Raw genomic sequence first — 12,001 nt, forward strand, 5'->3', positions numbered from 1 at the left:
CGCGCAGGCGGTAGAGCAGCAGCAGCATCAACCAGCAACCCGCCCGCCCACCCCTCCGCTCCCGCAGGCCCCGTTCACACGACTACTGTTCGGCGGAATGCCTCACTAGTAGGGCTCCACTCCCCCCTCCACTCCAAACCCCGCGCCCCCCCCCCCCCCCCACGCCGCCGCCACCGCTCCCCACCGAGGCGAACCCCGCCGCCGCCGCCGCCGCCGCCGCCGCCGTACCCGACGACGAGATGAAGGGGGCAATGCCGCCGCGGCCATTCATGGTGCCGGGCCCGGGGGGCCCGATGCCGCCCCGGCAGCAGCAGTTCGGGCTGGTGGAGACGCGGCCCCCGCTGGCGGCCGTGCTGCGCCCGCGCTTCAACATCCCGGGCCTCCACCCGTCCGCCGCCGCCGCCGCCGCGGCCACCGGCGCGGGCAAGATCGCCTCCACCTACGACCTCGTCGAGCCGATGCGGTTCCTCTACGTGAACGTCGTCAAGGCGCGGGACCTGCCCGTCTCCGCCACGGGCCCCATCGACGCCTTCGTCGAGGTCAAGCTCGGCAACTTCAAGGGTACCACGGCCGTCAAGGCCGCCAGCCACGGCCCCTCCTGGCAGCAGGTCTTCGCCTTCTCCGCCGCGCACCTCCAGGCGCACGTGCTCGAGGTCGCCGTCAGGGCCAAGGATCTCGGCGGCGACGACCTCGTCGGGCGCGTCGGCTTTGACCTCGCCGAGGTGCCCGTCCGCGTGCCCCCGGACTCGCCGCTCGCGCCGCAGTGGTACCGCCTCGAGACCAGGCGCGGCGAGAAGATGCCCCACGGCGAGATCATGCTCTCCGTCTGGCTCGGCACCCAGGCCGACGAGGCGTTCCCGGACGCCTGGCACTCCGAAGCGCACGCCGCCGCGGGCCCCGCCGCCGTCGCGTCAACGCGCGCCAAGGTGTACTTCTCGCCCAAGCTCGTGTACCTCCGCGTCGCCGCCATGGGGGCGCAGGACCTCATCCCGCACGACACCTCGCGCCCCATGAGCGCCTGCGTCAAGCTGCAGCTCGCCGGCCAGGTGCGGCGCACGCGCCCCGGAGCGCCGCCGGGGGCGCCCAACCCGATTTGGAACGAGGAGTTCATGTTCGTCGTCTCGGAGCCCTTCGACGAGCCGCTGGTCATCACCGTCGAGGACCGCGTCGCGCCGGGTCGCGACGAGATGCTCGGCCGCATTTTCCTGCCCCTCCAAGCAGCAATGCCGCGCCACGACCACTTCGGCAAGCCCGTGGAGCCGCGTTGGTACAACCTCACACGGCCCAGCGATGATCCTGAGAAGAAGGAAGTCAAGTTCGCGAGCAAGATACAGATCCGGATGTCGCTTGATTTTGGGTACCACGTTCTTGATGAGTCCACTTACTACAGCAGCGATCTCCAGCCATCGTCAAAGCCAGCAAGGAAACCAAGCATTGGGATGCTTGAGCTGGGGGTTTTGGGTGCGCGGAACCTGATACCGATGAAGCCCAAGGATGGACGCACCACGGACGCCTATTGTGCGGCCAAATATGGACCAAAGTGGGTGCGCACGAGGACCGTTCTTGACACGTTGAATCCGCAATGGAATGAGCAGTATACTTGGGAGGTGTTTGATCCTTGCACCGTTATCACAGTGGTGGTGTTCGACAATGGCCAGATCGGGAGCAAGAATGGTGGTGGCCCAGATCAGCGGATTGGGAAGGTCAGGATCCGGCTCTCAACATTGGAAACTGACAGGGTGTACACGCATTTCTACCCTTTGCTGGTTTTACATCCAAGTGGATTGAAGAAGACTGGTGAGCTGCATTTGGCTGTGCGGTTTACATGCACGGCTTGGGTGAACATGATGGCGCTGTATGGTCGTCCGCTGCTACCAAAGATGCACTACATACAGCCGATCCCAGTGATGCAGTTGGACTACCTGAGGCACCAGGCAGTGCAGACTGTTGCAGCAAGGCTTAGTCGTGCTGAGCCCCCTCTGCGCAGAGAGGTTGTGGAATACATGCTTGATGTGGACTCGCACATGTTTAGCCTCCGGCGCAGCAAGGCTAATTTTTATCGTATTACCTCACTGTTTTATGGTTTTTTGGCAATGCTGAAGTGGTATGAAGGCATCAGGAGCTGGCGGAACCCAATTACAACAATGCTAGTGCACATGCTGTTCCTGATACTGATCTGCTACCCGGAGCTCATCTTGCCTACCTTCTTCCTCTACATGTTCATGATTGGGTTGTGGAACTATAGGTACAGGCCAAGGCACCCGTCACACATGGATACCAAGCTATCCCATGCTGAGCTGACACACCCTGATGAGCTTGATGAGGAGTTCGATACATTCCCAACCTCCAGACCGGCTGACATTGTAAGAATGCGCTATGACAGGCTGAGGAGCGTCGGAGGTCGTGTGCAGACGGTGGTCGGAGACCTGGCAACGCAAGGTGAGAGGGCACACGCACTGCTGAGTTGGAGAGACCCTCGGGCCACAGCCATCTTCATATTCTTATCCCTGGTGGTTGCCATTGTGCTCTATGTGACACCGTTCCAGGTTTTGATGGTGATCACCATGCTTTACCTGCTGCGACATCCCCGGTTCCGCAGCAGAATGCCATCTCTGCCGTTCAACTTCTACAGGAGACTGCCTGCCAAGTCCGATATGCTCCTTTGAGCTCAGCATTCAGAGTAAGAGAAACGAATGAAAGTCGTAACTATTTATGTCTGTTCCACTTGGTTCCTTCTGATCAGCATCAGACTGATGTGAATATACCCGATGAGTTCGTATATTGGAGGCCATCAGTGGCCCAGGAATAAGGTGTTGGTTTAATGGTTTATTTCGTTGGTTATGCCAATGAAAGGGAAACAACTGGACCCCTTTTGAGTTTTGGGACAGTGAGAGGAGGTTTTTGGGTGCAAAACTGTAATGTTAGCTTCAGGTTATTAGCGTAGAACTAAAGGCAGGAACAATATTACCCCGCAGTGTATTTTGTTTATATTTGTGTTGTCGATTTTGTTTGGCTCAGTCATGTGATCTTGCCCCTGCACCTGGACCACGATGTTTGTTCTGGTCGAGCGGTCGAGCCACTCACCTTCTTGGCTTCAGTGGTCATGCCTTGCCTCTTTTGCCGCAGTTGTACTCATCGCCTGCCAGGTTGTTGTGCTGCGCGTTGTTTGTTTGTTGAGAAGTTGCGCCGGCGGTGGCAGGAATTCGTCGTTCTTGTGACTTGGAAGATTGTTGAGTTGGTTCATCTTTTGACTGAAGGTGCCGCGTTCGAGCTCACTCTGTTGTTTTCCGTGATGGGTGCGGAAATGAATCGACATTTCCTGTGTAACTGATGCAAGAAATTAGAAACCTGGAACCCCACCGGAGGAAAACATGTGACCCATGGCCGTGATCTGTACTGCATTTTCTGACAAAATGAATCTTGCAGCTCTTTTTCTTGCTGACAACAAACGCGGAAGCGTATGAAAAAGGATGAACGATTGGGTTAGGTGGAGTAGGTTCTGAAATATGGGCGCGGGCTAGCGACTCATTTCCCATGTCAGGAATTGATCTCTCTTGAGCAGGAGGAGAACCTCTGAAACGCGATGCTTCTTCACGCCCTAAACGCATGGACTTTGTCCGCCCATCACACTTTGTCCGTCAGGTCATCCGGACGGCACCACCCCTCCAGCTCAACCTCGCTGAAGCCGCCGCCCTCAGTCCCTCACCTTCGACGTTCCATCGTCGGAGCCAGAGACTCACACGTGTGGCTGATGGCTGGTGCTAATTTGTTATGAGAGAACAGTACTACTGACTGGTTGGTAGCTGGTGGTTGGTGCTGATTTAATATGAGAGAACAGTACTACTGGCTAGTTGGCTGACAAGCCAAGCAAACACAGCGCTTGTTTGTTTCTGTTTGTCTGCATTTGATAATTTTATTACATGGACGAACATGAACCTGTCCAGCCACAACACTACAACAGCGATAAGCTGCTGCTGTCCACGAGACCACAACGAATTGTAATGGGGCTCGCCATCTAAGCCCATCACAACTTACAGGCCCATTTCTGAAGAAAAAACTCACAAGCCTTTTAACTGGGCTAGCTAGCGTGAGGTTCAGGGAAGTGATCTAGAGTTGTCCGGGCCAGCTTTCGGAGGAACTGACCTTATTGAACAAATGCAGGCATGCAGTCCGGCATAGGCCCATTAATCCTTCCATCACAGTCTTCACAGACTCGCACACGTCACATCAGTGCGCGGTGGGGTACACTTATAGGCTGTGTTAGTTCCTGTTTTGGAGCGCCAAAATACACCGTAGCACTTTCGTTTGTATTTGGTAATTATTGTCCAATCATTAACTAATTAGGCTCAAAACGTTCGTCTCGCAAATTAGAACCAAACTGTACAATTAGTTTTTGATTTTATTTATATTTAGTACTCCATGCATGTACCGTAGGTTCGATGTGATGGGGAATTTTTTTTGGATTTTAGATTTTTTGGGCAACTAAACACAGCCATAGAATTCGAAATGGGCCGGGCACGATTGGCGGCCTGAGGCACGGCCCTAAAAAGCCCGGCCCGAGGCCCGATGAATAGTGCTTAGTGCCGGCCCGGCCCGGCCCGGCCTTTTAGTGCTTGGGCTGCCACCCCGGCCCATAGTGCCGGCCTGAGGCACGGCACGATTAGGCTGGCCCGATGGCAGCCCAGCCTTCGGCCCGATAGCGACCCGGCCTACCAAAGGCCCAGCGCCCCCTCCCCCTCCCCGCTCCTCCCCCGACCGTTGGATGGGGAGCTCCCGACCGTTGGATCCGCCCGTTGGGAGGGGCGTATATAACCCACGGCCGGGCGCCCCTCCCCTCACCCGCAACCCTAGCTCCATTCCTCTCCTATCTCACGGCGCGGCGTCGCCTCGCATTCCTCGTCTCGCCTCGTCGTCTCCTCTCCTCTCTGCTCTCGCCCGTCGCCCTCTCCGGCGACGGCGACAACGAGCGGCCCTCCCAACCGTTGGATCACCTCTCACGGCTTCTCCTCCTCTCCGTCTCTCCCTTCCTCCTCCCTGTCTCTTCCTTCCTTTCCTCCTCCGCGCTAAGGCTCTAGATCTACGAGTCGACCTCAGTTCGCGGTCATCGCCGGCCGCTCCTGTGTTGCATGTTCACGTCGCCGTCCGCTCTGGTGCTCCGGATTCGCAGGTAAGCCCGAACTCTAAGCCTAACCCTAACCCTAACCCTAACCCTAACCCTAACCCTAGATCTCGTCGTCTCCTCTTCTCTTCTTGACTTCTTCTTCTATCTACTGCAGGTCGCCGGCCACCGCGATGCCGTTGAGGAACCAGTGATTTGTGTGAGGTAAGCCTAACCCTAACCCTAGATCTCATCGTCTCCTCTGTCTCTCACTCTCTGTCTCTCACTCTTTCTGCTTTGCTTTGCTCAGTGTGCTGCAAGTCGTCGGCCACCGGGGTTCGTTGAGGGACCAGAGCTCCGGCGATGTCGAGCGAGGAAGATGACCAGGGCTACTCCATCAACGATGACTTCCGAATGGCGGGCTTGCGTGGAGATGACGAGAGTGACCTCGAAGCCGATCGGGAAGAGCTGCTTGGCTCTACTGCTGAACCTGTCGAGGTCGGTGATGGTGCCGCTGGTGGTGCCGCCGGTGATGGTGCTGCTGCCGGTGATGGTGCCGCCAACAGCAAGAGGAAGCAAAACCCTACCTCGGAAGCCTGGCTTGACTTTGAGAAGATCTACACGATAGTTGACGGTAAGAGGGTAAGAACTGGTGCCAAGTGCTTTCATTGTGGTCATGAATATGCTGGTAGATCTAGTATCGGTACTGGTCATCTGTTGCGGCATGTTAAGGTTTGTGTCGGTGTTCCGACCCGAGGGGCCTGAATCCCAACTAGTAAATGCTGCGTGTTTCCTCGTCCCAGATGATGATGCAAGAGGCAACACAGTAACGCACGATTTTATCCTGGTTCCGGCCGCGGGGCCGTACGTCCAGCAAAGGGGGTGTGCGAGGGCACTGTATTATCTTGCACCCGGAGTGCTTGTAGTAGGGGATACAAGCAAAGCGTGAGAGGGAGGGAAGCTCCCAAGTCTCTGCAAGGAGTGGAGTCGGTTGAGGTGAGTGCTCAGTAGTGCAGAGGCCTTTCTGAGGGAGAAAGACCGGAAAACCTGCTGCCCACTTTCGATTGGAGAGAGTTGATCAGCCTGCGCAAAAGGAAGTCCACCCCCTCCTTTTATAGTTGTAAGGAGGGCGGTGTGCATGAGTGTAGTGTGCGCGGAAGTCGTCGTTTCCCCCGAATCGCAGGTATAGTGGACGAACACTGTAGAAAGTGTACTGTGGGAAGGCGGCGCGCGTCGCTGTCGTCCTGGGCTCCGTCCTTGGCCCTGCGAAGATTGTGCCTGTCGTCCCGCAGTGTCCCAGCGGTAGTAATGGCGTGGGACGGTCCCGGACCCCCTGGTCGGGGTGCGAGCGTGCGCACTAGAAGGTCCGGGGGCGCGTGGAAGTCCCGGACCCCACAAGAGGGAGGTCCGGGGTCCGCCCGCACATGCAGAGTGCCCCTCTCGGAAGGGCATGTGCCATCGCCAGATCCCTCCCCCAGCAGGAGGTGAGTTCGGATGGTTGATGTCGGCGGAACAGTAACGGGGGCGGCGCCAGCTTATCTTGTCCCGCATTGAATGTCCACAGTGTTGCTACAGCGACCGGGGTGGCGGAGCGGTGACCGGGGTCAGCGGATGGGACGTCGGTCACATCCACCGCGGGAGCGGCGGTCTGGCGCCGCCCGTCGTTTGAGCCGTGGCGGAGTGGCTGGCCTTTAATGCCTTTGTACGGCGGTCGGTTGGGCGGCGGGGGCCGTTTGTCCCTTATGCCGTGAGAGGGCCTCGAGCGAGGCGGAGATGAGTCACCTGCTCGAGGGCAGATCCGCTACCCTCGAGCAAGGCGGAGATGAGTCACCTGCTCGAGGGCAGATCCGCTACCCTCGAGCAAGGCGGAGATGAGTCACCTGCTCGAGGGCAGATCCGCTACCCTCGAGCGAGGCGGAGATTGCCCAGCGGGCCCGAGAGGGACCCTCGAGCGAAGCGGAGATCGTTCTTCTAGTTCGAGGGGGATGGGAATGGGCCGCATGCTGGGCTTCTTTGAGTCCTTTCCTTTCCTTCGAATAGGAAGCAGGCCGTGGGCCTTCGTGGGCCCAGTTGCTTTAACAGGTGTTTGTGTTTTTTAAAGCGATCTTAGTACCCCAATTAGGGTGTCCCTAATTGTGGCACCCGACAGTAGCCCCCGAGGCTTTGGTCGAGTTAATGGATTCGGCCAAAGGGTGTTTCCGCGATTTCCCCCCTTGACGTGTTTAGTCAAAATCGTGCACCTGCTGGGCGCGCCTGAGCGCGGGCCCGGCAGATGTGACAACACGCCGGTCAGGATAGTACGCCCATGGGGGGAGTACTTCGAGGCGCATGCCTCTTCGTTTGTTTGTGTAAAGGACAAGACGTGTCCGCGCACTGAGGGGGGCCAGGGCGACGGTGGCACCCGCTGCTTGGCAGCTAGTGCTCCCATCGTGCTGTCCCGTACGTAGGGCCTTGGCCCCAGCGTTCCTGGTTGCTTTACGGCGCGCCGTTCGAGGGCATCCGGCCAGGGTCGATGCTGCACCGCTTAGCGTCCAGGGGCTCAGCTCCGCTTTATTTCGTTCGGTCGTGTCTCGGCGCGGCGACCGAGGACATCCTTTGCTCGTGGAGCGCCGCTTCGTCACGGGCGATACAAGCCTCCGGTCTTTGATAAGCTTGAAGCTTTGTGCCTGGCGCTGCTATAAATAGGGGTCGTGGGGTTTCCCTTTATTCTCCAGCCTCCTAACCCTTTCTTCCAACCTTGCCTAAATCTTGTAATGTTTCCCTTGCCTTCTTGTGACCGACCCCCGGATGGGGTGGCCTGGCTTTGTTAGGCTTTTGGCGCTGGAAGAATGCTTGCGAGCGGTTGGGGAAGACCGGAGTGGGCGTACGCTCCATCCCTTAGGTTCAGTGGGTTCAGCAGAAGAGCATTGGGCCCGTGGGATCCTGCTTCTGCGATGTCCCCTAGCCTGAAGGGGGATGGAGACGCCTGACCATGGCGTTCGTGCCAGGTTGGGCGGCTGTTCTTTGCATCGTCCCCCCAGGCGACAAGGTTGCTCTCGGGGAGACGGTGCGGAGGGCGCTGTCCGCCAGCTCGGCCCCCCGCGTAGTCTTCGGTGGAGGAGACGCTAGAAGAAGGCTTGCGAGGAGAGTGTCCCGCTGGACCCGTGAGGTCTGGGGGCTGGTCCTCGCATCCCTAGCAGCCTCGCTGTTGCGTCAGCTAGGGGCCCGGTGCCTTTTTTCGTCGCCCGCTCCTCCCCAAGACAGGGAAAATTGCCACGTAGGTGGCAACGTGTTTGTATCTTTCGATGGCTTCGCGCCGGTAACCGTTTGTAATCTCTATTCGCATTGAGCAATAAAGTCCCATTTCTCCTCTGCGGGGAGGATTACCGAGGGTATAGGGGTGTACATAAAGTTACGACCCTCGAATATGCGTGAAGTCTCCTTCGCGGGGGCGCGTCAGCGCACCCGCGGGTGTAGCCCCCGAGGCCTTGGAGGAGAGTTTATGCTCGTCCAAGGGCTATGAACGTTGTCCCACTGGGTAGCTTTACTGGGGCGGCTGTCCAGCGACTTTTTCAGCCGGCATCGGCACTTTTTCAGCCGGCCTCGGCATTCTTAGTGCTGGTACAACGACCTGGCGTTCCGCTTAGCCATTAGGGGAGCGTACGTTAATAGCGGAGGGTTTGATCAGACACATGGAGCTTCACAATGGACGGTCGTCGACTTATTCGAGGGTGTGGTTTGTACCGTAGCGTGCGGGGAGCCCCCGAGCCCAGGCCCATGTGAAGGCGTTCAGGGGAACCCTCGACTTTGATTACGACCCTCGTCGCCCTTCTGCAGGGAGGAGGGGTGAAGCACACCATGCTACCCATGCCCGGGCCGCGAGCTATGGCTGCTTCTGTGAGCTATTAGCGGGTTGTTCAAGCGGACGTCCGTGCCCCGTTCGATAGGGGTCGGCTCGTGGTCCATAGACACATCTCATAAAGCGCTCGCGAGGGTTCGCTAGGCGGGGCTCGAACCCATTCGTTAGGGTTCGAGGGCTCGATGCTCTCCCTCGGTGGGATCCCCCATCTAGGCACCCTCGACCGGCCTTGAACACTGCGTAGGATGTCTCGAACTCCGCGTTCGAGGGTAGCTTGTACGGCACATCCCTGCAGTCCCTGACTCTGGTGATCTGGGGCGCCTGTCGAACCCCCTGAAGGGCCAGGCTTCGACCCCCTGATCAGTAAGGCCCCGAAATGCGATTCCTTCGAGGGTAGAGAGACTCCTATGAAGGAATATTCTGTCGTGGTCTGAAAACGTTGCAGAGCCGCGAACCACGCGCGCGCGGGTCTTCCGCCGGTAGCGGGCGACGTGGCCCGATTTGTGCGGCACGGTGTGGGCGCGCCTTTTCAGGCGACAGCCTCGGGCAGACGGAGCGGCGTGGGCGGCGGCTGATGGATGGGATATCACAATAGTCGTGTCGCGCCCGTCGGTTACCGTGCCACATTTATCGCCGCGTGCGCGCGTGGGAAACTCCGCGGTCGTGGGGCCCACCCATCAGTGATAGCAAAATCTACCGCATTTAATGCGGTAGATTTGGGCCGTGGCTGTGGGTGCGCCCCCCGTAGTAAATAAATACGGAGAAGAAAGGAATGTTTTGGGTTCAACTGGCCATTTGCCTCCGTCCCGCTTCGCCTTCGCCTTCTCCGCCTCTGTTGCTTTCCGAACCCGTAGCCAAGAGCGAGAAGGGGAAGGGAGAAAGAGGGAGAGAGAGACTTTAGCCATTTCGGAGTCTTCCTTTTTCCATCCCCCCTTGACTCTCGGAGATGTCGGACATCCAGGAGCCCTTGCCATGGGGGAAGTCCTCCGCCACCGTCGCGGTGCTGGAGCAGCTGGTCGCCGAACGGCTGCTGCCGCGGAACTCCGACACGGGGGCGCCGGCGTGGATTTCCCCGCACCCGGACGAGTCTGAGCCGAAGCCCCCGCAGGGCTACGTCGTGAGCTTCGTGCGCCTCCACGAACGGGGCTTCGGCGTCCCCGCCAGCAAGTTCATGAGGGCGCTGTGCGAGTACTACGGAGTGGAGCTGCACAATTTCAGCCCCAACTCCATCTCGCAGGCGGCGGTCTTCGTCGCCGTCTGCGAGGGGTACCTCGGCATCGACGTCCACTGGGATCTCTGGATCCACCTATTCCGCGGCGAGCTCTTCGTCGAGAACGCGCGGAATCAGCCGAGGCGGTTCGCGCACGCCGGTGGCTTGACGCTCCACGTCCGCCCGAACCGGCGAAACCTTTACATCACAAGCAAGATGACGACAAACAACTCCGGGTGGAGCCGAGGGTGGTTCTACCTTCGAAACTTCAGCGGCGCGCTCCCGGCGTTTACCAACAAGGTTCTTCGGGAGCGTCCGGCGAAGTGGGATTGGGGGGTGTCGCCCCCAGCTCAACAAGCCAGGCTCGAGGGCCTCACCGATGCGCTGGCGCGTTTGGCGAGGAAGGGGTTGACAGCGGCGGCCGTCATCGCAAACTTTCACCGGCAGAGGGTGATCCCTCTTGTGGAGAGGGCCCTGCCGATTTACCGGCTCATCCCCGGGAGCAAGGTCGAGGGCTCGAGGACGTCGAGCAAGCTTCTCTCCCACCCCAACGCCGCTCGGAGGGCGAGGTATGCGGTGGCGGAGTTTCCCCAAGATCACACGGATCTTTGGAGGATCAAGATGCGCCCCGAGCCGGGGTATATTTCCCTGGTGAGTTTTGGCTTCGAACTCGTCGTTCATCGTGTAGTTCCCCTTTCCTGACCCCATATGTGTGTATTGTACAGGGTTTGAGATGCGGCACCTCGAGGCCTCCGGTCCCAGAACAGCGCCTGATCAATCGCCTCCACGCGGAGAAGATGAAGAGGAGGAAGGACGCAGCGGAGGCCAAGGCCGAGAGGAACAGGAAAAGGAAGGCGGCGCACGACAAGGCGCGCCAGCTCGCTCGGGCGGAGGAGAAGCCGCGGCCCGCCACACCTGAGTCCTCGGAGGAGGACGAGGAGGAGGACTCGGAGGAGGCCTCGGATGCCGAGGACCGCGCGCCGAGGGGGGACGGGGAGGGCGCGAGCCCCCTACCGTTCTACCTGTGGGACGAGAAAGAGGGAGCAACCGTGGCGCCAGAGGAGCCGGGGGCCGTAGCGGGGTCATCGGCGAATCCCACCCTCGAGGGTGCAGTACGGGGGTCATCCTCGCCGGCGGCCGGCGAGGGGTCGCCTGCGCCCCAGGTGCTGATCCGCGGCCACGAGGCCGCGGCGGGAGAGGAGTCGTCCGTGCTGGCAGCCTCGAGCCATCGGGCTGACACGAGGGGGGCGCCCTCGGGGCAGTCTTCGAGGGACAGCTCGATGCCCCAGGCTCGAAAGAGCGCCACGAGGAAGAGGAGCATGAGTGCTCGATCTGGGTAAGCATTTTGGATTTCATTTTTTGTTACGTATTTGTTAAATTTCTCGATCCCGCTCAACTCGTGCCTCTTGACTTCCAGCCCCGGGGCGGTTCCCAAGGATGCAGTGCGGCTTGCCTCGGCCAAGGCTCTCAAGACCGGGGCTCGTAGCACTCCGCACACGGCGCCGCAGCCCCCGCCTACCTTGGATCTCGAGGCGGCGGCCACTAGGCTATGGGAGGCAGTGGCCCGAGGGGCCCAGGCGGTGCAGCAAGCCCGGGAGAAGGAGGGTGACGCCGGTCAGAGCGACGCCGGCCACCGTGGCATCGAGGCGGCCGCTCAAGCGGCCGACACCGAGGAGACCATCCAGGGCGGTGCCAGTGGCGCCGCCCAAGCGGTCATTGATGTTGAGGCCGGTCAGGGCGACGCAGATATCGCCGCCCGGCCGGACATAGAAGGAGAAACTAGCGGGGGCGCGCAGGAGCACCCTGCCGGCCAAACTACGGAGGAGACCCCCGTCTTTGAGCCTTCGAGGGTCGA

The 12,001-nt window shown here is 59.6% G+C and overlaps 1 protein-coding gene across 1 annotated transcript; it reads left to right on the forward strand.

Annotated features, from left to right (window-relative positions):
* The first annotated feature begins 201 nt into the window (after positions 1-201).
* LOC120665384 (FT-interacting protein 3-like) lies at positions 202-3,041 on the forward strand. The gene has a single exon (XM_039944946.1). It carries the CDS (start codon positions 240-242, stop codon positions 2,664-2,666), a length of 2,427 nt encoding a protein of 808 aa, XP_039800880.1. The 5' UTR covers positions 202-239; the 3' UTR covers positions 2,667-3,041.
* Positions 3,042-12,001: the final 8,960 nt, after the last annotated feature.

Source organism: Panicum virgatum, chromosome 3N, assembly GCF_016808335.1.
Source record: "Panicum virgatum strain AP13 chromosome 3N, P.virgatum_v5, whole genome shotgun sequence".
NCBI lineage: Eukaryota > Viridiplantae > Streptophyta > Magnoliopsida > Poales > Poaceae > Panicum > Panicum virgatum.

Coding starts and splice junctions, on each gene's coding strand:
- LOC120665384 (XM_039944946.1), top strand. CDS start 240: ATGAAGGGGGCAATGCCGCCGCGGCCATTCATGGTGCCGGGCCCGGGG.